A 23,332-nucleotide genomic window follows, 5' to 3' on the forward strand; every position below is an offset into this window, starting at 1 on the left:
TTCCCTTTGATGTTGATTAATAGCAGATTCAGAAGAACACTGGATTCTTACATTAAACATTGCAGTGCCAGCCAACCTCTGCCCTGAATAATTTATAAATAAGAAAAGGATTAGAGGTAGACCACACAGATATACATTTCCATGTGATTTTAGTTAGACCTTAAAACAAGGCACGTACACTTCAGAGTCTCCCTGAGACAGATGCATTCATTCTTTCATTCTTGATTCTCATTTTGTCGTCTGTTGCTTTTCCTCTGAGCTCCTCCCAGTCTATAAACCTTGATAACAAGGGCCCCTCAAGGGTGAATGTAGGGTTTCAGGAATGTTTTGCCAGTTGTTCTATGGCTGCTCCTTCACTATGCTTTGTCAGCTTATATTTTCTACAGTGCAATTTTTGCACGGGAAATAACAAGACTTAAATTGTTCTGACTGAAGAGGGAGACATAATTCATTCTATATATAGCACCTCCAAACTGAGTTAAGCTTGAGTGTTCAGACACTTCAAAAAACACCTGCTGTAAGAATCCAAGCTGATAAGAGACAAGAATACAAATAAATATACAACAGCAATGTGAAGTTTAATAATTGATTTAATAAAACCCACAATAAAGCAACACATTTTTTTCAATTAAACAAATGTAAATTATTACAATAAAAAACTCCAAATACAATACGTCTACTGTACTTCAACTTCTAATTACAGCAACTGTAAACCCCAATTTAATTAAAACCTATTTGAGTTTTAGTATGTGCAAAATGCCTGTTGCTTGTTTGTGGTATTTTTTTTCCAGTAAGTTTGTAAGGATGGGATGCACATTTTTCATGAACTGTGATATGGCTTAATTAATGGTAGTGTTTGTATGGAAGTATTAACATCCCAAGTACAGTGCTACTTTGCTTCTGAGCTGTATGTGCTCCCATGCTGTACTCAGGTGTTCCCATTTCTTGCCAGAGCAGATACAAATATAATCCAGTGTTACGTGCACTTTGTCCAAATACTGTGCTGTCGGTTTTCACCTCTAAAAAGTCATCATATGACCCTCACCTCAAAAAAGGGGAAGAAAAGATGCCAAGATTGTTACCACCACCACCAATTGCAGGTATAAATCAGCCTGATGAATATCCAAAACTTTAGCAAGTTTCAAAACGGACAATAGCTTAAAGATTCACAGCTGAATATCACAATATCCATTACTGGGCAAAAATTTTCCTTTCTGATACACATACAGAACTACTTTTTATGTCAATGGAAGTTCTGCATAAAGATCAAAGTACAGAATAAGAAAAAACATTTGAAGCCATCTTCTGAACTTTGCAGGTCATATTCTTGTTGCCCTTAGCTTCTTCAACGTAAATGCCTTCAGAAGCAGGTATAAATCTGAGGTTGGAGGTGTATGATAGCTTAGTGTCAGGTTTTATTATCCTGTGTACATTCCAAGTATAGCGATTCCACCATGAGGCCAAGCAATTCAGTTTTGTGGACTTTGAAGATGAAAAAATAGTCTTTTCAAATTGCCTCACCTCTCTGTAAATAAGAAAAGGCCTTTCTACCTCTGTAGGTTGTTATGATTTTCTTGTCCAATGCATTATTATGATATTGTTGTCCAACACCATTAGGTTATGGAGCTTGCCTGGATTTTGCTTTATTCATAAAGCTAAGTAGTGAGGGACTGCTATCGCAGTGGCATTCCTGTCAGAACACTGCCATGCTGTGCTTAAAGCAAAGATGAAAAGGTCAGAGATCTGTGACTGAGGGAATAGTACCTAACTGAAACTTCTGCTCCCCACTTCCCTGTGAGAAGATGCATGTACTTTGCATGTCTGTAGATTGAGTTTGAGAGTATCTCTATGTCAAGCATAGTTTCTGTGATTTTTCTTTTAAAACACAACAATCATGGAAAAATTATCAATTACAGGACATTTATTAATTATAATTAGAATGCATGCTAATCAACTGGCCTTTTAATGTGAATCAAATGTTGGTTTAGACATTCAAAATTATTAATAATAAATTCATCTTACAAGTCAAAACTTTGTAAAATAAATAACCTGTTTCTAACGTATAAACTCTATTCTAAAATACATTAAAGATAACTGATCACTTAAAACACTTTGGGTCCAGTGTTGGGTCTCCAGTTAGATACCAGAAGTCTGGGCAAGGATCTTCCTGTCTGGATCTCTGAATGCCCAGATTAAAGCTAAATTTCTGGCCTGGGTACAGTAAACTCTGTATTTTGTAATTTTGCAGTGTCTCCAAAAAGACAGTTTCCAAAAGAATTCAACTAGCACTGTATACATAATAGTTTAATATACTGTATGAAAATTACTATTGCAGAAATACTGTATCATGAATTCAGGGATCATGACATATTATGGAACCCTGGCAAGATCAGCATTTGAGACTTTAATTGAAATACTGAATACTTGATGCTCCATTTGGAGTGCAGGTACTTTGTGGTACATAGTTTTTAAAGGACAATATTGGACTGTAATTTGTGAGGTATCTGCAGAGCCACATCGCAGTTTGTAAACAATAAGCTGAAACAGCTTTGTCTCAAAATCATACTAAATTGAACAAAAGAGTAGAAGGGAGAGAGTGAAATACATGTTCTGTAGGGCAACCACTGCACTTTCTGCAGCACCAGTTCTCCCCGCTGCATGTTCCATGGTGCGAATCTACATATTAATGGTTTCTACTTGATCATTTTAATTTTGCATTTATTGCTCTCAGTCTTTGACTATAAGATAAAGAATAAGGCAGCAGTTCCCAAAACATATGAAATTAGGCACTGGGACTCTGACAACTTGCGCAGGTTTTGCTCATTTCCGGTTTGTAACTCTGAAGCTGGACAGAGCACTTGTACATTCCAAACGTGTTCAGCAGCAGTTGTCGGGCCTTGGACTGAACTTCCTCCCATTTAGATGAGCTACCAGGAACTGGACAATCAAGAAAATAATTAATAAAATTCACTCCTCAAGAACCTGGAATCCAGCTGTTGCACATTTTTCACAGTGTTACCAACTAGAATATCTTTGTTCACACTCATTTATTAATTGAATATTGTTCTGTGGTCACTATATACTCTCTCTCTATTATTTTACACCCTTAGGTCTATATCCTCTAACTAGAATCACATCTTGATAATAGATACCACCACCCATCCCACCCCCAAAAAATGAGCTTTCTTACTAAGAATTAATATTCATAGTACTGTTAGATGTCTAAACCATCATGGTTTCACAAAACATATTTATTTTTCATATGTCAGATTGTTCCACATTAGAACTTCACCCTGTCTTTCCCTGGACAAAATAAAGGAATTTCTAAGGAGAAATAATTTTTTTAAAAATTTATTTTTTTCCCTTTTATTATTTTGTCCTACCCAAAGAATCTGTACTGGATGTTTCAGTACAAATATACGAATATTTTTTCTTTGCACACTTTACATTTACACTGTGTCTTCCTGGGCCAATGAGTTCTATACCTCGCTGTACAAAACCATAGTTAGTAGATTATTTTTTTTCATAGAATGGTATTTCCTGGTTCAAATAAATAACAATATGAAGAGTAAAGGGGGGGCGGGGGGGCAGTTTCTACACTTAAATTTAATTTACAATTATGCTATACAGCAGCTTACCTAGTTGCAAGTGGACTATGGCAGTTGTTTTTCCAGCAGTAAGAGACCAAACATTTAAATCTTCTATTGAATAAACGTCTTCAATTTTCAGCAAATCTTCCTTAATGCGATCCACATTTAAATGCCTTGGAACTCCTGCGATATCAAACATGACATAAAATTGATTCTGTCTTCTGCAGATTCTCAGTGGCCTTTAAAATGTCATGACAGACTGCAATCTTGAAAGAGTTTATAATTTGTGCTGTTGGAAGTGAACTTAAGTTGATAACTTCCAAGTTAGCCACAGAGAAGAATATGCAAATTGGCATATTAAGTCCAGTGTGGATACTGAAGTTGTACAGGAATTGCAGTGTTGTCTCAAATCTAACTTGTCCTGTCCAGAAGCCCCTCTCTGGCAATAGCCAGCATTAGATCCTTTGGAGCGATGTACTTGTGTAGACTACTTCACTGCGGCTTCTAACCCCTAGTAACTGCTTACACCAGACTCATTAGGTCAGAATCTAAAAAACAAAAATGCTAGGGCCTGCATCCTGCTGTCTCCTGAAATTTCTTTCTTTAGGTAACTGGTATAATTTTCAAATGCTCACAGTAATCCATCTGCAGTGGTTAACTCATATGACTTTTGTCTTACAGTGTGGCATCTTTGCAAATCAATGATGGCACTGACCAAGTCCTTCTGGGCATAGTATTTTCAGCAGCTACAGCACCTCTGTAGCTTCCCTACTCCACCCTTTAGCTGTACAAAGGGCAGTCACAATTTTAGATGATCAATGTGGGCTCAAAAACTAGTACAAAAACACTGAATAAACTCTATTTCTGAATAGTTTTGTTTTTATTATAGCTTTTTACTGCTTATCTTCCAGTTTTATGGAATTTTATTATATATATATCATAAGGAGTTCAGACATGTGCTTCTCAAATTTCTTCAGAATTTTTTGATTACTCCCCTCTGAACCTGATGCCTTACTGTCTTTTAAATTTTGTTAGTTCCAGTACCATCTCTTTTGAAAGTTCAACATCTAGGATTGTCTCATATTAAAGAAAATTTTCCTTCTAGTGAAGACTAACATAAAATTATTTAGCTGATAACTAGCTAACTGCCCGGTATTACTTCTACAGCTTTCTTTTTCCCAGGAAACATGGACTTAAATTTTGATATCTTACATCATGCTATTAATAGATTTCCATGCTGCCTTATAAATCTATATTAAAAACTAGAATATCATTGCTTCTCTTAGTTAATAATTTAAGTTTTAATTTAGCATTCCTAGTATAATGATGACATTTAAGTTAAAATGAATACTGAAAGCTGGTACAATTCCAAGGACCCTGATGTTGTAGCAGTAGTCTCCAATATAAATCCAAGTCCATTCTCTGGAGGTCCTGAATCTGAGTTGGAAAAATTCCTTAGCATAGATAAAGCCCACCTATCATCACTTTGAATAGCATCATTAATGTGGAGATTTTTATGACAACCGGGATACCTGTGCAAACAGCTACAGTTCAAACATCTGGAATCTGATACACCATTAGTTTGTCTTATCTATTTTCTTCAGCTAAATCTTAGCTATTGCCTTGGAGCTAACTGAGGTTTCTTAAGGAAGTTTTACCATTTTTGCCTTCTCAATGAACTTCAATTTTGTTGGATTTTTTCCTCCTAAATGACAGTAAAAGCACTTGACACTGAAGATTTTGAGGTCCTTCATTTAACCTTGCAACATAATAAAAGTAGTTTTAATAATAGCTCCAGTAATAGCTCACATGAGACAGCTAGGAATTTGCAGCTAAAACCTAGGATTTTTCTCCCATCCCTAACATTTTTACTTTCACAAGGTAAAGTACTAGATCAAGCAGTAATAGTTGGCATGTTAGTCATAATAATGCAAAGAACACTGCTGGCATCTTTTTCTCTAAGTCACCACATGAGATAAGATTCTTCAGCTTATGTTCAGCTTTTTCTTTCCTTTTTTTTTGCTTCTTCCTTTTTACACCGCTCTTTACTTGTAGCTTCCCCTATGGTAGCAGTAGAGGCATGCAGGTAATACACAGCACTTGTGGAAAAGGAGAAGACAGGACAGGCATGAACCACCTGTCCAGCTGTGTGGCCTAAGCTTGCTTCTTCCTTTTACATGCATTCACATTCACTCTAACTCTACAATAACTGAAGTGCAGAACTGAATCTGGGCAAATGTTCACTTATTTTAGCTGACAGCCACTGCAGATACACAAGAAAGTTCTGTACATTTCACTGCAGAGGTCAAACATACCTAAAGATTCCTGCAACTTAGATGAGTCATCAAGAACCAACAGACTAAAAGCAGCAGCAGGATAAACAGGTCTCCAGACCTGTTAGAGATGTTAGAGATGGTGATCATGATGTCAGAAAAGTGCCAGTGCTCACTGGTATTTGACATGTAGAGTACTGCAGACTGTGCACAGATCTTACCTTCCAGAATGATAACTCCTGTGTCACACAGAATTCGCACTGTTGTCAAAACCACCAGTATGGAGAATACATATGTACATATAGGATCAGCAATCTTGTATTCTGGCTGCAAGGGAAGTTCCAGAGTGTTAAAGGATGTATGAAAATAAGGTCACTTACAAACATGTGACTCAGAAAATGCAATTACTTCTAGCTCCAACATTCATGAATATTTCTTTTTGTTTAAATAGTTACAAAATACATAATATAGTCTTGCTTATTTTGCATTAATGTTTGAAGCTTATAATAGAATATCACAAAGCATTTTTTAATAGCTTACAAAAACAAGTCCCTTTTTAATTTAATCACTGAAGTTGAAATTTAAAAAAACCCACACTGCCTCAAAGACTAGCCATTCCTTACCTTAAAGCGTATGATGTATGCAGCTACGAGCACACCAATACTTTGTACCAGGTCCCCAAGGGCATGTACAAACGCTGCTCTCACGGCAAGGCTGCTGTGTCCATGGCTACTGCTGTGGGCTGTGTTAGGAGAGTTCGACTGAGGTACATGAGAGTGAGGGTGGGAATGGGAGTGGGAGTGAAGATGGCCAGACTGATTCAGCAAAAAACCCATTCTGAAAGTGAAAGAAGAAAAACACTCCAAGAAACAGGCTTTAGGGTTTGGTGGGTGGGGTTTTTTTGTTGCCTTTTTTTTCTTTTTCTTTCCTTTTAAACCAAAGAATTGAGAAATTAATATTCAGTATCATTTCTTGTCTTATTTATGAAAATAAAGAGGTCCAGCAAAATTACATCCCATGAGGAAGTTACAGGCCATGAATGAATTAGCAGCTTATTCAGAAATACATTTATGAGTGTTAATGGAGAAAAAAGGAGATCTTACATTAAGTTAACTGCAACACCCACAGCTGCTGTGATCAGCATGATATCGCCATTTATTTCATAGTCCATATGGATAGTTCTTTGAACGGCTTCATACAAGAGGAATGCCATAAGGATATAGACCAGCAATACACTAATGATGGCTGACAATACTTCTGCAAACAGAAAGGAAACAACATAACAAAAGTGAGTCTCAGATCTGTTTCTATTTCCAAATTAGAATGTGGACAGAGCCTTAATTAACTATTTTAAGCATATTATAACCCTAATGCACAACTAAGAAGTTGTACGGTAAATAAAACTCATAAAATAGGATTAACAAATGGAGTTTATTCTAATGAACTCCTTCACACTTCCCTGCCAGTATATCCCTCAAATTATGTTTTCTCTGAAAACATCTGCATGAGCGATGACTGTGACTTCTTCAGACAACCCAGAACTTGCGCCTGAGAAGCGCAGACAAAGGCCCTGTCCAGGGGAGAGGAAGAAAGGTGATCTCAAACATCAGCAGCCCACCTAGAAATGAGAGAGCTTGATTTCAAGTGTCCACGGTACTAAACTGGATTTAGAAACTACTTTTATATATCCTTTTATTTTAGGATGAAGAAAAAATTATAAAAAGATTAAGAAACTGAACAGTACAAACTTGCCGGACATATTACTCCTAAGCTTCTTGACACGTGTACATACACACTATTTATTACAAACTTCAGCTACAAAGGATTGCCTAAGAAAAGTTTCTGTATTGCTCTAATATGCTGTTTTACTATTATGTAATATTTACCAAATACTCATATTTCACAAAAGTAAGAGTGCTATGACCAACATTTTGGTGTAGGAATTTTATCTGATCAGTAGGGACTTTTCAAAAGAGCACATGTATCTAAACAAAAAGAAAATTAGAAAGTTAATAAAAACTCATAATATTTCATTGTCCTGCACCTTCTGCTGCTATCTACATCTGTGGAAAGCAGTTACAGCTCTCTACAAGGTACCTGCTGTTCTAATGTGAGGTAAACAGGCCTGAATATTTTATGGGTCTGGACCTTAGTGCTGCCTGCCTCAGTACCAAAGTAATGAAATTGGGCTGGTAATAGCATACATAAACCTGAGAAGGATGAGTCCACACTACAGTTTTAATGTTCTACTATAAAGAATATAAGTATTTCTAAATGGGCCACTAGATTCCTTTTAACATAAACATACTTTTACCCTCTAGCTTCAAATTCTGAAAATGATTGCCCTGTTGCAGCTGAAACTTTAAAAAAAAAAATAAAAAGGCAAGATACCTGACAGAAAAAACACTGGCCCAGTTAAGACTCTCAGTTATAAGGAAGTTAATACAGGGCTTTACAAAAAGCACTGGGAGAACCTGAATGCTAGCTCCATTGTATTTCACATAAATCCACAGCCACGCCTGAGTGATCTGTAATCATTATGCATAATGCTCACGACTGTCACTTGCCAGATGGATCACTGGGATCTTAAGGCTTCCTGTGTGAAGTCAAAGATCAGAGTTTGAATTTATTTACTTGGAACTGTAGTGGTCGTTCCCCCTGTTCCACACACGCTGCCCTGATTTATTCCCCAGTAAGGGCAAAATTCTGCTCTTGGCTGTACTGTAGCTCTAAGAATACTGATCAGAGAATTGTCTCACTTCTCCCTCCGCTTTGAATCTGTCAGTGTGTAATACAGCTTTGGTTACTGCACACGTGTCATTTCTAGCACAGAAATGCCTTAATTTTATTTATTGAATATTACAGAAAAAAACATGCAGCTATACAAGCATTTTCATATCACCAAAATCACTTTATCCATACACTGAATTTTTAATATCATTACGGGAGAAGAAACTCACACCAACGCACTCAGCTGTTCAGTAGTGTGTCAGTGCCTGGACGAGTACCAGCATTACCAGGCAGTAACAAGGCTCTGAAAGGCAACTGTCACAATCTCAGATGATTTCAGAGCAACATGAAAATCCTGGAAATATCCATGCAAGTGGTAGTGTTCTTTACAAAGCAGGCAGATTATTCAGGGCAACAGCCTTAAAAAAAAATAATACATTGCTTAGAAGGTTTTCCAGAATGCTTTTCAAAAAAAAAAAATTGTGAAGCCATAGCACATTAGCATTTACCAGAGAAACAACATATTGTGATTTTACAACCTAAAACCATGTTTTCTGCAACGGATGCCACTGTATTCCTTGCAGTCTCCTTCACAGAGTCATTGTCTTGTCAGCATTGTAGATTTGTGCTGAGATCTTTCACTTCTTGTGAAATGAACTATGGGCTGCCTCAGTGGACTGACTGATTCTGTCATTACTAACATTGTCTCTGCAGCAATGGAAAAATGCCAGGTTCCATTATCTATGCTTAAATCTGCTCAGTGTCTTGCCAAGAAGGAGGTATCTCCACTTGGTGGTGAAACAGAACTATTTTTGGCTTCAAGAATATAATCCTTTTTAGACATGACTGCAATTTCCATTATTTTGTCTTCACTTTTCTAGCCCATTCCTAAATCTGTCAGCTTCCTTTTCACCACTGAAAATGGAATAAAACTGAAGATGGAGCATACATATCATGTATTCAAAGGGAATTCAAATAAATGAAAACTAGTGCTAATTTCCTTCTGGAATTTGACTAAACAACTAACAGGTCTATTGTCTTTACAATGCAATGTTTATGGGAACAAGACTGAAAATTCATTGTTCTGCAAACAAAAGTGATAATGAGCACCAGAAACATTTTCCGTTAGAATGTTTTCATGCTTAGTGTATGTATAGATTATCTTAAAACTTAATGCAAAGCAGGCCAGTGATTAGATAGTTCTTGCACATATTCCCAACATTAAACAAATGTTCCACATTTTTTCTGTGACAGATGCTCAATCTGTACCCTATTTTTGACATTCTGTCATGTTTTAATATCTCTCTCATGAAATTCAAGCTATTGGTGAATTCATATTATATGCTGACAAGCTTCTTACATGCAGGTTATTTGGAAATATATGTTACAGGAGGATATACCCTAGAAGCAGCTTTGTTCCATTGCTAGCATTCAATGAAGTGTGAAAGTGGGCCCTCAGGCCACGGTGTTCAGATTGGGTGCCTAAAATCAGGCAAATTAAAGTCACGCTCGTGAAATTTAAAAACTGTGTTTAGCAATTTTGAACCATCCCATCTTCTGTACTTGCAGAGCCTAGGTCAAGGTTTGGCGGTTTCTTGCAGGGCCTTTACCCACTTCCCCTTCCTCACTGCAGCCACAAGAACTCTTCCCCCTGTCCCCAGGCTCTAGTCGTCCTCCTCCTAGAGACTGAGCTGCACATACAGAACAGCCGAGGTAGAAAGGAACCCCTGGAAACTGTGTAGTACTGCTCAAAGCAGTCAACTACAGCAGGTTGCTCAGGGCTGCATCCAGCTGGGTCCTGAGTATTTCCAATTGTGGAGACTCCCCAGCCCGTTCTAGTGTTTGACCACCTACTGGAACTGGGCAGCAGAACAGAAGGAGTAATCGTTGCAGGACTGAGAAACTGCTCCCTGTGCCTTCTCCCAGGACGAGATGGTGGGCAATATGTACTAATTCTATGGGCCACATCTGGCCCATGGGCCACCACTGGATCAGTCTGGCCAGTATTTTTCTTGGCAGTAAAATGCGAAACAAAAAAAGGTACATAAAGTGAGGTGGCAGGGATTTCTGTTTGTGAAGTGCTATGAAGCCCTCAAATTAATTAATTGACAAGTCAGTGAAAATTTACAGAAATGAATAAGATTTTAATGGTTAAATAAGTTTATTTTTTTTCTTAAGATTAACACCTGTTTTAAGCTAGGCCATGGCATGTTCAATGTATGTAATTTTGGTTTTAGAAATGTCACAAAGACACATAAACTACTCAAATTATTTTTAAATAGGCTTAAAGTATGTACAAATGCTAGCAAACATCCTTCTGGAGAGTACCAGCAAATGCCAGGGGCATACCTGCAAGGTCAGGTTTCAGTATTAGGGGAGCTACTATCACAAAATTAAAACGTCTTGAAAGAAAAGTTTGTAATGGGAAATGCTGGCATTGTTAATGCTTTCTTGCTAAAGCCCCAAAGATACTTGCTAGTGTACAGAGTTATGCATTCATGCATTAGTGAATAACTGATGACAAATGACTAGGAGTGATGAAGTTGTTGAATTCTACTGCTGTTCTAGCAGCCAGAATAAGAATTGCAAATAATGGCTACACAAGACACTGAAATTCCTTGAAAAATATACACTATAGAACATATAGAGCAGCAGTAGCAAACTGTGACACAAGAAAAGATCTATTTCATGAAAATAAATGTTGAAGCCCTTCATAAAATGTCTACAAGTCTTGCAGCTGCATATTATGAATTATTAAATCCAGTCAGCAACCGCATGAAAACACTCTTTATCATCATTACATTTCCAAACATGAAGTAATGGATCCTGAAAAAAACCTTCCAAGTTTTAGTACAAAATTCTGTTTATACTTCTTTTTACAGATGCCTAAAATGGGTAGAGGTTAAGTAACTTACTGTATTGCAAACCACGGGACATTTTGATCTCTGCGTTGTGTGGTTTGGGGAGTGCAAGAAGAATACTGATTTGTGCGGCTTCTGGCAGGACAGAGCTCTCTGATAGTATGTTCCACAGAACATTTTAGTTCTGGGTTAAGATGTCATTTTTCACATTGAATAGGACCTCTTTCTAGTGTCATAATTCTACTGAAGTCAATGGGACTTTGTAAATCCTGGGTACTGGCAATGATCTGTTGTGAACAACTGACTGAAATGTGCAGCTCCTGCACCAACAAGCTCCTCCGTATGTCACACAAGCAGTGACAGTGGTACAGCAGTGGTTGACCGAAGAATGTGTCCCTCTCTTGCTCAACAGCCTCAATTCCAAAGCACAAAAGTGCACAGGGGTCTGATCCAATGCAACAGCCTAGTAACTATGGATGGGCTGTGAAACACAGCTGCATACCCACCCATGCTCCTGCTGGGGACAGCTTCCCTCCTCTGAACCCTTTTTAAACTTTTTAAGCCACGGTTCATTTGTAGGAAGTCATATTTACAATGTCATTGTGTATCCAATTCCCCAACCTTCCTCTTTAAGATGGTGAAAGAATGAAGCATTCAGAATTTAACTCTGAATCTGCAAGTCCTAGTTCCAGAGAGATAGACTCATCCTGCTCCCCATGAGTGAAACTCTGCCATCAAAATTCACTTTTGGTTGAGGTTTAAATTTTTTTAAATAAGTTTTTTTATTATCTACTCCCTTGTGGCAATACGACCCATGTAGTGGATCCACAATGACCAGTGAAAGGACATTAGAGGGAGGGTGACAAACAAAGCAACTTTTAGGTTTGTTGCTACTTCCTTTCTAGTTACCTGTTCTTCTAAAATTTGGTGATCTTTACAGTTGTTGCTTAAAATACTCTGTTAACAACAAAAGCTGGTATCTACATACCTAAGCGATGAAATCCAAAAGTGAACCTCTTTGTGGGAGATTTTGCAGACAGCCAGAGAGCAAGCAGGGTCAAAATAATACCGCTAAGGTCGGTTAACATATGAAGTGCATCTGTCATAATCGCTAGACTGTTAGCGACATATCCACCTGAAAACAAAGTTGGAAAAATCAGGACATATGACATTAATGATTATAGATAATACCCTCTTGACACAGCTTAGAGTTATTGATTTTCAGAACTGCGCATTCACTGCATGAGAGCCCTTCTTGCAATCACTAAACAGGGTTTTTTTTCCCATTTCAATCAAAATGCCATGCTACAATTTAAAGCTACCATAGTTACAAGTGCAGTGAAGTGTTCTTTCAATTAACAGAGAAAGGATTTACTCCTGTTATTCTCACAGAGACTACTTGCATCATAACATTTGCAAGATCAAGCCCAAAATACTTTTGTCTCTTTTCTCTATGTATTATTGTGTATGTGTTTAATCAGCTGATCCTTTTATAAAACTACATCTGTTAAATATTTTGACATTACAGAACAGGGACAGGAACCCAATGACTCAATGGCAAGGAAATTTACTCTGCCCCCTTATTTTTATTACGTTATCTTTTAACCTTCATTATTCCCTGTCCTGGCAGGGGTGTGTAAGTTCTGCCATTATATATTGCAAACAATGACTTTCACTTGCACAACATTTTATTATTTATTACCATAATTTTCTCTCGTAATTATGAGCTGCATTGAGACAAATAACCTCAGATCAAAGGTCAATATCTTTGTTCCAATTCAACTGCTAATGCTACTATTGAGTGGGTGAGAGATTTAAACAATACGCCTCTCTCTTAAGCCTCCCTTATCCAGAGGCGGATCAAGGACAGGCTGCATTGTCTTCCACATGCACAAAGATATGCCCATTTTCTCAGAAAAGATCACATCTTTACTGTCAGCTCAGCTATGATTTAGTTTCTCTTTTTACCTTGAGACTGTCATTCAGCCGGTAAGTTCTACTGAGCAAAACATGCAGTAGGTGTGCCATTTGGCAGGCTTGAGGCTCCAACTAACATTTCGAGTAAATGTATCTTCATACACAATCAAAACTGTCTTAGTGAAAAGGCTGACCATGAGGAAATAGCAAAGGGAAATGTACAACCTGCTGATTGCTTTCAAGACTAGTCATGAAACGTGTGTGTGCACGTGCATGTGTATGCCTGTAGGTGTTCGTATGCACACACCTGCAGAGCTACGCTTTCCTCCCCAGCCAAACACAAGCAGCGTGACTGATACTGTAGTATTGCTTGTACTGTGGGTAACTACCAAATATACCACATTTCAACCAGTTCCTTTCCTCCATCCCCCCATCTTCAGCTGTTTGTAAGTTTCTAAGTCAAATTCTTCTGAGGCTGAAATTTTCCAAAGGCCAACGCAGCACAAAAATAATTTTTTAAGCAATTCAGCAGCTTTTTGAGTAAAATGAGTTGTGCCTTCCCTTTCTGAATTGTGTTCTCACATCAATTATGTGACTTAGATGATAATGTGATCTTAGTGACTAAGAACTAGTGACAATCTAAGTGACTTAGAAATGTGTGACAGCCTCTTTTATAGTCAACACAGATGAAACAATTTCTATCTAAGGATATTCAATTCGGTAGTTTGCATGTACGATCATTTAAAGTATGTATTTCAATTCACATGTATTAATTTTGAGAATCACTTCAGTCCAAGATGAGTCAATTCTATTTCAGCTAGACTCTCACTTTCAAAGACTCTAAAAATAAAATTATAAAGAAGGAACTCAGGTATTCAAGCTAATCATAATGCAGCATGTGGATTAAAAAAATATAACTGAAATTTATGAAATTCTGAAATCAAAGGTGCTCTGTTTCTAAATGTACCGGTTCATTGCTTGCTTAAAGGTACTGCCTACGGCTGTTTAAACATGATTGGCAACTTGGAAAAAAAAGACATCTATAACCTTTACAAATAGACAGCTTGATGGCTCACCACTGTTTCCAGTGACCCGTGAAGGACAGCAGTCGTCCTCATGGATGATCAGTTAGAAATCTCTCAACACAGCTGCAAACACCAAAACCCTGTCAGAAAAAGCTAACTAGGACTTGCAATATGTTTTTCATTTCTTGATGAAAAATGTTTCACGCAAAGTGTAAGTTGTTTTCTGATTTTTACCATGACTGTTCATCAAATTAAACAACAAACACTGACTTGGGCTGGGGTAATGAGCTTGGCTCTACTTTGGAAAAAATACTCCAATTAGCATTTCCCTAAAAAGATGCTGAAACAAGATTTCCTTCATCTTGACATTGGTAACAGACAGCAGAAAGATTTTTACTGAACAAATTAATCATCTGATAAGGTCTTCTCCCTTTTTCTCGGAAACTCAAATCTGCCAAAGATCATAGAAAGAAGTGAGTTAAACGTCCTATATGATCAAACAAAGTTTCCCAAATACCAGAGCTACAGATCAATTCAAAAAGTTCCAAAACTGAAACCAACCAGACAGAACACAATACAGGACTGGAGTGAAAAAATTAAACAGGACATGAGGGCTACATCTTTAATTACTCATTCTGCTGTCGATTACTTGCCCTGTAACAAGTCATTCAGGTCAAGGTCCACAAAAGTACAGATACCCAAGCCCTCTATTTATTTGCTGTGGAAGTTGGGATGCCTGAATATTTTATGGGTTTGGCCCTTCGTGCTGTCTGCCTCAGTGCCCAAATAATGAAATACAGCTGGTAATAGCAGACAGCAACCTGAGGAGGATGAGCCCACCCTACAGCTCTAACGCTTCATACAGACAAATCCACCACCCTGAGCTGGGGTTGCAGAAGTGCTGGCTGTAAGGGAGAAACAAAAAATCATAATCTGTTGTTTCAGATGATCATCATCTGACAGTGACAGGAGAATATTTTTACTCTCAACACCTATTATTTCTAGAGCTCTCCCTGCACTAGCTATGGAGAGCTCTACAATAGCGTGAGTTGGATACGAAGCCCCCAACTGATACACTCCTCAGCATCGAGCTGCCAACAGCTCAGACCCATTATTCAGTGAGAGGCCCTAAAGATGAACTAAATTCAGCATGTATCAGAGCTCTGATATGAATACAAATAAAATCACTCTCGTGTTAAAGGATGTCTACGTCTGAGGTATAACACTATGTTGCTTATCAAATTCACCTGAGTTCATGCTGAACTGAAAAAACAGAAGCCGGGGCAAATGGAAGCATTCAACCAGATCCCTAAAACGGGTTTGATGCGAGGTGCCATATCTGTGATGAGCTGATGTATTGTGGCAGTGTTATTAAGGACTAACCACACACTGAGAGATTTTGAAGGACAAAACCACTATTTTGCATTAACCCACGTTCCTGAAAGAAGGCCCCAAATAAAACTGGTGCAGATATAGTCAGTATTCTGGTCTCTCTCTGAACAATGTACCATTTCTCCTAGGGATTTTTTTCTATGTATTTATACTCAATAAATTATTTTGCTCCCTATCCATCTTGTAGAAGTTTCTGCATTCAAGATACAGTTCACAACTGTCCTAGGGCAAGTGATCCAAGAGCACAAACTCACTTCACAAGAGCGAATATCAGATCTTCAGTCATTACTGACCAAATTTGCATAGGTGAGGAGGAGGATATAGGTCCCATGTTACTATACCTGAGGCACCTCTGTTCTTTACTTCCAGAAAACTTTTTGTGACTTTTTTCTTCTCTGGTGAATTACGCCCCATAATTCCTCTGATTAGCTCTGATTTAGATTTGTTTGTTAAAATGAAAGCAATTTAAAAGTAATTAATCATTATAGTTGCTAAAGAGCCCTGGCTCAACATACATATTGATGTACTAGCACTGTGTAACGCTCCCCACTACTTCAAATCGGGGACAGTGGATGAGGGAGTTTAAGCATTCTTCAGGAGGCTAAGCAGCACCACAGAGACACTTGCTCTGCATAGCACCAATGTATCCAAAAGACGGGTGGTAACAGGACACCGATATTGATAAATGAACAGAGAATAAAAGATAAATACTATGCTTTGCAAAAATTATCAGATAATGGTGAACGCATAACATTTAATAGCTCATCTATGCATCCAAGGGACTTTCAAATTCAATTTTATTTCAAGTCCATGCCACTAGAGTCTCCTAAGTAAAGCACTGTCATTTTATAAGAACAGCTGTGTAGGGCACAGGTTCTCTTCACCCTAAACAGCAAACAATAGCATGCCTTTATGAGGGAACAAGTTGAGTTGAACTTGAGCACCAGATTCATTCTCCTGACCAACAACAATCAGATGCTTATTTAGGAACAAATTTCCAGGTAAAATCCCACCATACTTCTGCCAAGTACCAACAAGCAAAAACCACAAAGAATTTAATCAAACTGCTTGGTATTCTTATGTGTTGTAATGGGAGGTGTTAAAATACCTATTATTTTAATTGACTTTGCTCAGGATTTAGGTCTGGGTGGAGCATATGCCAGTCCAGAGCACAGCAGGACACGGGGAAGTTGTGAGCAGATCGGCCTCATCACTGGATTGCTATTGATAGCTCAGGATTTGTTTTTTCAGCTGTAACTAACAGTGATTGCTGTATCTGGTGAATAAGGACAAAATACTCCCCAGTATTAGTTTGGTTATTATGGTAAATGTCACACTCAGAAACAGTATTTCCTCCTTCTCTTGTTGCAAACACAGCAAAATTTTATGGCAGTAATTAAGAGATACTGAGGGTGAAATTATGTATCCTATTATATTTATGGCTGCAAGACAATGCAATTTCTCCCTTGCTAAAAACACCTTACAAACTTACAAAACATGAGAATTAAAAAGCCGTTTTCCATACAAAAAAAAAAGACTGTATTCTATGCCATTTGGGGGGACCGAGGAAATTCAGGTAAGGGAAGCTGCAAATTCCTCTTTCTTTTCTTGCACGGAAACCACAGACGGACTTCGCTCCTTCTCACCCTCTGAACTTGCAGCTAATCTCTCTGCGTGACAGATGGCTTCTCTTAGCGTTTAAAACCCAGGCCGGAGCGGCGCAGCAGGCCGAGCGGCGCCCGGGCCGGAGAGGGGGCAGAAGCAGCGCCCGACTCACCTATGAGCTCCCCCGTCATGAAGAGGAGGTAGAGGAGGGCAGCCAGCGTCAGCCGCTTCTTAACCTTCCTCTGCTTCGAGCGCTCCCGCCGGCTGCTGCAGCCGCCGCAGGGGCCCGGCCGGTGCCGCGGGGCCGCCTCCCGCCCCAGCAGGGACTCGTCGTCCGAGGGCAGGCCCGCCGGCGCCCCGTTCGCCGCCGGCTCCGGGGCCGCCTCCGAGGCCTCCTCCGACACCACCACGCGCAGCTTGTTGAACCGGGGAAAGTCCTCGTCCCCCACCTCGTCCGAGAAGTCGAAGGCACTGGAGTCGTTGAGGAACAAGGGGTCCTCGCTCCTCCGCAGCAGTGACTTGATGCTGGTCCAGATGCCGGGCCGCGCCATAGCGGCGGCGCCCGGGGACCCCGCCGGGTGCGGCCGATCCGCCGCTGGCGCGGCTCCCCCTCGCAGGCGGCGCCCGTCCGCTCGCCGTCCCGTCAGGACATGTCCCCTACATCGACCCGCCGGGGCTCAGCCGCGGAGAGCCCCGGCGCTCCCGAACCGCGCCGCCGCCTCCTGGCCCCCCGCCTCCGCGCCCGGCCCCGCGCTGTGAGGTGCGGCGGGCGCTGTCAACCCGCAGCCCCGGGCCGCCCCGCGGAGCCCGCCTCCCCGCCGCGCTCAGCCGGCGCGGCCCCGCTCGCTCACGGCGCGGCCGGGCAGGCGGCGTCGGGCGCAGGGCCGCCTCCCCGCCGCCGCAGGGGGAGCGCCGCCGCCGCAGGCGTCACATCCATCCGCGCCGCGCTGTGGGCACGGCGGCGAGCGGGGGCCGTGCCGCAGCACAAACCCCCTGCGCTGGCCCCGCCGAGGGCGACGGCAGCGGCCGCGGAGGGTCCAGGACGGCCGCCCGCATTCCCTGCGCGCCAGCGGAACCGAGCACCGCCCGCACCGCGTCTGCGCCGCCCGCCTGGGAGGGCTGCGGGTTCGAGCCCCGCGCCCGCCTGCTCGCCGCGCCCCGCACCGACCGCGGGCCCGCGCTGCGGGGGCCGAGTGGGGCCCGGAGAGCGGCGGGGGGTCGCCCGGCGCGATGGCGCTCAGCAGCGGCCGGCTCTGCGGCAGCCGCGTTGCCTTGGGCAGCCCGGCGGGCGCTTGCCGTCCCTGTGTGCGTCCTGCGCAGTCGGTCAATGGCGTGCGAGGTGTGGGCTTCCACGGTAAAAGCCGTCAAATCCCAGTATGACCTGTGGGTAGGCAAGCAGCTGTTTTCACGTACACTGGAAGCCTGAGCTGCACCGTTCCGTGCTCCGGCTTCGCATCTTAAAAAGTCACAGGTTTGCACTGCGTAGCTTTTTGGTCTTTCTTGCCCATCAAAGGCAAAGCTCTTTACACCATTTCAAATAACGCCCTTTAGGGCAGTGCCAGGCTCTAGGAAGTCACATGTACTTTTCTGAACATTCCATAAAGGATGTAGGGAGAAACAAACCTGAGAGGCCCTGCTGTCACAGAATTCCTTTCATAACCATGCTCCAACTTAAAAGTAATTAGATTTTTGCCTTTATTAATTCTGTTGAGAGGTTAATTTTCTCCTAATTTCCAGGCTACATGTATTCAGGGCCAGACAGCACCCATTGCCAAATTTTGTTACTACATCAGTCAGTTCCTAAGCCATAAACATGTCTGGAAAATTGCCTGCTTGAGGCAAAGTACACATCCTGTTTTTTGACCTGGTCGAAGGAAGTTACCACATAAAGACCAGAGAGTTGTATGGAACTGCTGGATTTTGGAGAAGGGCACTCCCTTTCTGGTCAAGGGCTGATAGCAGATTCTGGCATGCATCTGGGCGGCGCTGCTGGGCGTGGAGCAAGCCCCTTCTTGGAACAGGCCTCACAGGAGGGGTGCCGTGTATGGTAAACTGGCCTTGGGTGGGGATTGCTTATTGTTGTTCTCCATAATGACTCAAATAAACAGTATTATGCATTGTCTGAATTCCCTTGCCACTTTACAATGTGGCCCATGTCCTGAGCATGTAATCTCAAGTTATTCTTCCTCAGGTAGCTGAAGAGATGCCATCCTCGGCCCTTTCGCCCACCTAGTGATTCCCCCAACAGGGTTATCAGCACAATTGTTTTGGGGCCAGGTGATTACTGGGTCCCTGAAATGGGCCAGAATAAAAAAATACGTCTTGGAGGGGGTTGGGATATATTTGTATATGTAACTGAGACTGCTTCCATGCTCACAACTTGCATAGACATCCATATGACAACTGAGGGGACAGCAAAAAGTGGGGGAGTCCAAAAGAGCAGTCAAGGCTGGGAAACTGTAAAGCCAGCCTTGCTGCCTTGGGAAACATTCCCAGCTGTGTACCAGTTCAACCATTCTTAATGGCTTTGATCTCCTCCGGGTGATTTAACTCACAGTGTGTTTCACCACTTGCACCAGCATAAGCAAGCCAAGGCACACAGGCATGGACAACCAGCCAGGTAGGAGCCACCAAAACAACTACTTGTAAAACTCTGTCTGAAAATGTTGGGCTTTGCGTAGGGAGGACTGAAGAATAGGCTCATGCTCCGTTCTGCTGCCCCTCCTACAGGGACAGAAACTTCTAGCACTGAGGAGGGGTAGTGAGCTGGGGGACTTAACACCCTAATCCAGTGCATCAAGGCTTGCTGGTTTGGTTCTTACTGAATAACTAAGACTGGATTTTCTGAAGTTCTGTCAAGGACCAACTCATAAGTTGTCAAGATGTGCTGAACACAACCTTTTGTAATAAATAGCCTGTTACACTTCACTTCGTTATTATGACAGCCAAGGCTGTGCTCCCTCTGTAGTCTTGTTTAGTTAATAAGGACAGAGAGTCTTTAAGAAGTTACCTATTAATGTGAAATATCTCCTTTTCATACCTGAAGTCATACAGCACTTTCAAAGCTGATTGTTTAAAACATACTATTTGCTATACGGTTCAAGCACACTTATTCCCTCTTTCCTCAGATATCTAGGGTGGGAGGTTACTATATATGTAACTGCTTAAATCAGTTACAGCAATAAAATCCAGAACATGTAGGTGACAATGTTGCATTAAAAGTTTCTGACCTCAATTGCCACAATATAAAATGAAAACAAAACGTGATGATTTGCTGTTACAGTGTCACATGCTTAGGCATTTGTTTTCCCAGTAGTTTGAAACCTACCAGCTTTGCCGTGTGTGAACTTGCAATATTGCTGGGAGGGGAAGACCTCAGTGAGAAAGCTAGAAAGTTGTGTACAAACTTTGGACAAGCACCTGGAGGTAAAGCATTGAATTGCTGTAGGGTTAGGAGTAGCAAGTAATTGCAGGAATACAACAGAGGGCTGTAGCAGAACAGGAAAGAAAGGAAACATACAAGGATATTAAACACAGATTCATGAACACCGTTGCACATGGATGGGTAGAAAAACCATCAGCTGAAGAGTCTATGTTCTTCATAATTCTCCTTTGGGTAGCTCTGTTGCTGCATAGGGACTATAAATCCAGTTGAACTAATTACAGAGTTGTCCTCAGCATGATTTTCTTTCTGATTCACTGTATGGCTCCATAGGTTATGGAGTTTGCTGTTGGGTAGTATCTTATCTTTAGATAAAAACTGTAATGTTAGCACTGATTTTGCACTACTCCTTGAAATATTTAGACCAGCAGGTAACTGTGCTTTTTCTTAGTCTAACCAAATGCTTATGTTCCTTATCAGAGGGCTCACTTAACTTCCTTTTCAAATATCTTTTGCTCTTAAAATAAAACCTTACCTAATCCTTCACAGCATAATGAACTTGGTAATGCACTTGGGAAACAGTTACTCTGAAACAGAACATGGAACATGTAGAGGAAAAGGAACAAGAGAGGCTTTCTATCAGTGTCTTATTTGGAGCACTTGGGTTGATAAATAGTTAAATTTTAACTTGTCTAGAAAAACAGGTACCAATTTTATATTCCAATTCTTAGTCTATTTCTGCAAGACGTGGGAGGGCCTGGAACAGGCAAAGCAGGAGCACAAATCTGAAACTCCCACACCTCAAGTGAGATGATTTCAGACTGATTATCTCACTTGTTCTTACCAGAAATTCCATCTGGAAGCTGGTAAGACTTTCCCAGTCAAACTTGCAAAAAAAGTTTCTTTTTTTTCCCACCAAAAGAAACTTCAAGTAAAATCACTAACCAGTTGGAACTGAGAATTTGACTCAAGTCTGTTTAAGTCAATGGTCAAGTTCCTGTTGTTGCAACTGGCTTCAGGCCAGGCCTTTGATGCTTATTTTTTAAAGCAAAAGCAGAAAAAGAAAGAAAACCGATTAGGTTTTCAGTGTGATAACAGAATAGTGACATAACTGTGATCAATAGTCAATTAGAAAATATACACATCATCTCAAAAATCCAATTTTTGCCTCAGTGTGTTTCTGAAAAGCATTGGCGGGACTATCTGAGTTTAATTTAATCTTGAAGTTTGGGGGTTTTGTGGAAGTACTGCATTCAAACACTTTTTCACTGGTTCCTTCATCAGTTTCTTTCTACAGTTGTGTCTGCCTTTCCTGAAAAGACCTTTACAGTTAAAGGAGTAAACAAAAATATTAATCCTACAATACAGAGATGGATACACACACAAAAACTGGCTCTCAGAATTTTATTTCCTAAGGAACAAAAGCTGAAAGTAGTGAATAATCTGCATAATTTCTGGAGAATAAAATACAAATTCATTCAAGCAGGAGAAAGTACGACCCCGAGAAAGACCACCTTGCCGTGATTTTAGTTGTTTTTTTTTCCTCGGAAGCAGAGCTCACTGAACTGTGCAGTTCACACCTCTGCCTGGAAGCCATTATTCCCCAGGAAGGTGAACACGTCATCCACTGCTGGCAGATTACTCCTCGCTGCTTTTACCTCTGTCTTTGCCCAGCCGATGCACCAAGGTGGCGAGGGCGCCAATCCTGACAAGAGTGCTGAAAACCAGGGGCACCCCCTCCTTCCATGCCTTCCCTTCCCTGTGACACACAGCCCCAGCACTGTGCCACAGCAGCCAGCCCTGCAGAGACCCAGATCGCACTGCCCGCTGTCCCAGGCCACCTGCTACCCCCTGCACCCCTGCCGCCCCCTTCATTCCCAGTCCATCTCCCTCTGAAACACAGAATCATAGAATCATCAAGGTTGGAAAAGACCTCTAGAATCATCAAGTCCAACCGCCAACCAACACCACCATGCCTCCGAAACCATGCCCTGAAGTGCCATGTCTACATGTTTTTTGAACACCTCCAGGGATGGTGACCCCACCACCTCTCTGGGCAGCCTGGTCCAATGCCTGAGCACTACTTCAGTAAAGAAATTTTTCCTTATATCCAACCTAAACCTCCCCTGGCACAGCTTGAAGCCATTTCCTCTTGTCCTATCTCTAGTTACTTGGGAGAAGAGACCAACACCCACCTCACTACAACCTCCTTTCAGGTAATTGTAGGGAGCGATAAGGTCTCCCCTCAGCCTCCTCTTCTCCAGGCTAAACAACCCCAGTTCCCCCAACCTCTCCTCATAAGACCTGCTCTGCAGACCCCTTACCAGCTTCGTTGCCATTCTCAGGACACGCTCCAACACCTCAATGTCCTTGTACCGAGGGGCCCAAAACTGAAGCCAGTATTCAAGGTGCAGCCTCACCAGTGCCGAGTACAGGGGCACAATCACTGCCCTGCTCCTGCTGGCAGGATACTATTCCTGATACAAGCCAGGATGCTGTTGGCCTTCTTGGCCCCCTGGGCACACTGCTGACTCATGTCCAGCTGGCTGTCAACCAG

At 41.3% G+C, this 23,332-nt stretch overlaps 1 protein-coding gene across 4 annotated transcripts; it reads right to left on the minus strand.

Moving 5' to 3' along the window:
• Window positions 1–572: 572 nt before the first annotated feature.
• SLC30A4 (solute carrier family 30 member 4) lies at window positions 573–18,234 on the minus strand. 4 transcript variants are annotated; one of them, XR_012661708.1, is made up of 8 exons: window positions 17,566–18,092; window positions 12,443–12,589; window positions 8,834–9,012; window positions 6,967–7,120; window positions 6,487–6,700; window positions 6,085–6,190; window positions 3,639–3,773; window positions 573–2,937 (listed from the first exon to the last, which is right to left on the minus strand). XR_012661708.1 is itself a non-coding variant. In XM_075100446.1 (7 exons), exons 1-7 carry the CDS (start codon window positions 17,942–17,944, stop codon window positions 2,783–2,785), a joined length of 1,290 nt encoding a protein of 429 aa, XP_074956547.1. In that variant the 5' UTR covers window positions 17,945–18,234; the 3' UTR covers window positions 573–2,782. The 4 variants fall into 4 exon arrangements, 1 of the variants encoding a protein (XP_074956547.1); XR_012661707.1 differs by having other exon boundaries at window positions 8,824–9,012; XM_075100446.1 differs by lacking the exon at window positions 8,834–9,012 and having other exon boundaries at window positions 17,566–18,234.
• Window positions 18,235–23,332: the final 5,098 nt, after the last annotated feature.

The sequence above is a fragment of the Phalacrocorax aristotelis genome, chromosome 7 (genome assembly GCF_949628215.1).
Source record: "Phalacrocorax aristotelis chromosome 7, bGulAri2.1, whole genome shotgun sequence".
In the NCBI taxonomy this organism is placed as follows: Eukaryota; Metazoa; Chordata; class Aves; order Suliformes; family Phalacrocoracidae; genus Phalacrocorax; species Phalacrocorax aristotelis.

Coding starts and splice junctions, on each gene's coding strand:
- SLC30A4 (XM_075100446.1), bottom strand. CDS start 17,944: ATGGCGCGGCCCGGCATCTGGACCAGCATCAAGTCACTGCTGCGGAGG. Junction 3,774..6,084: donor AGGAGTTATCATTCTGGAAG/GTAAGATCTGTG, acceptor TTGATATCGCAG/GAGTTCCAAGGCATTTAAAT. Junction 2,938..3,638: donor CATAGTCCACTTGCAACTAG/GTAAGCTGCTGT, acceptor TTGATTGTCCAG/TTCCTGGTAGCTCATCTAAA.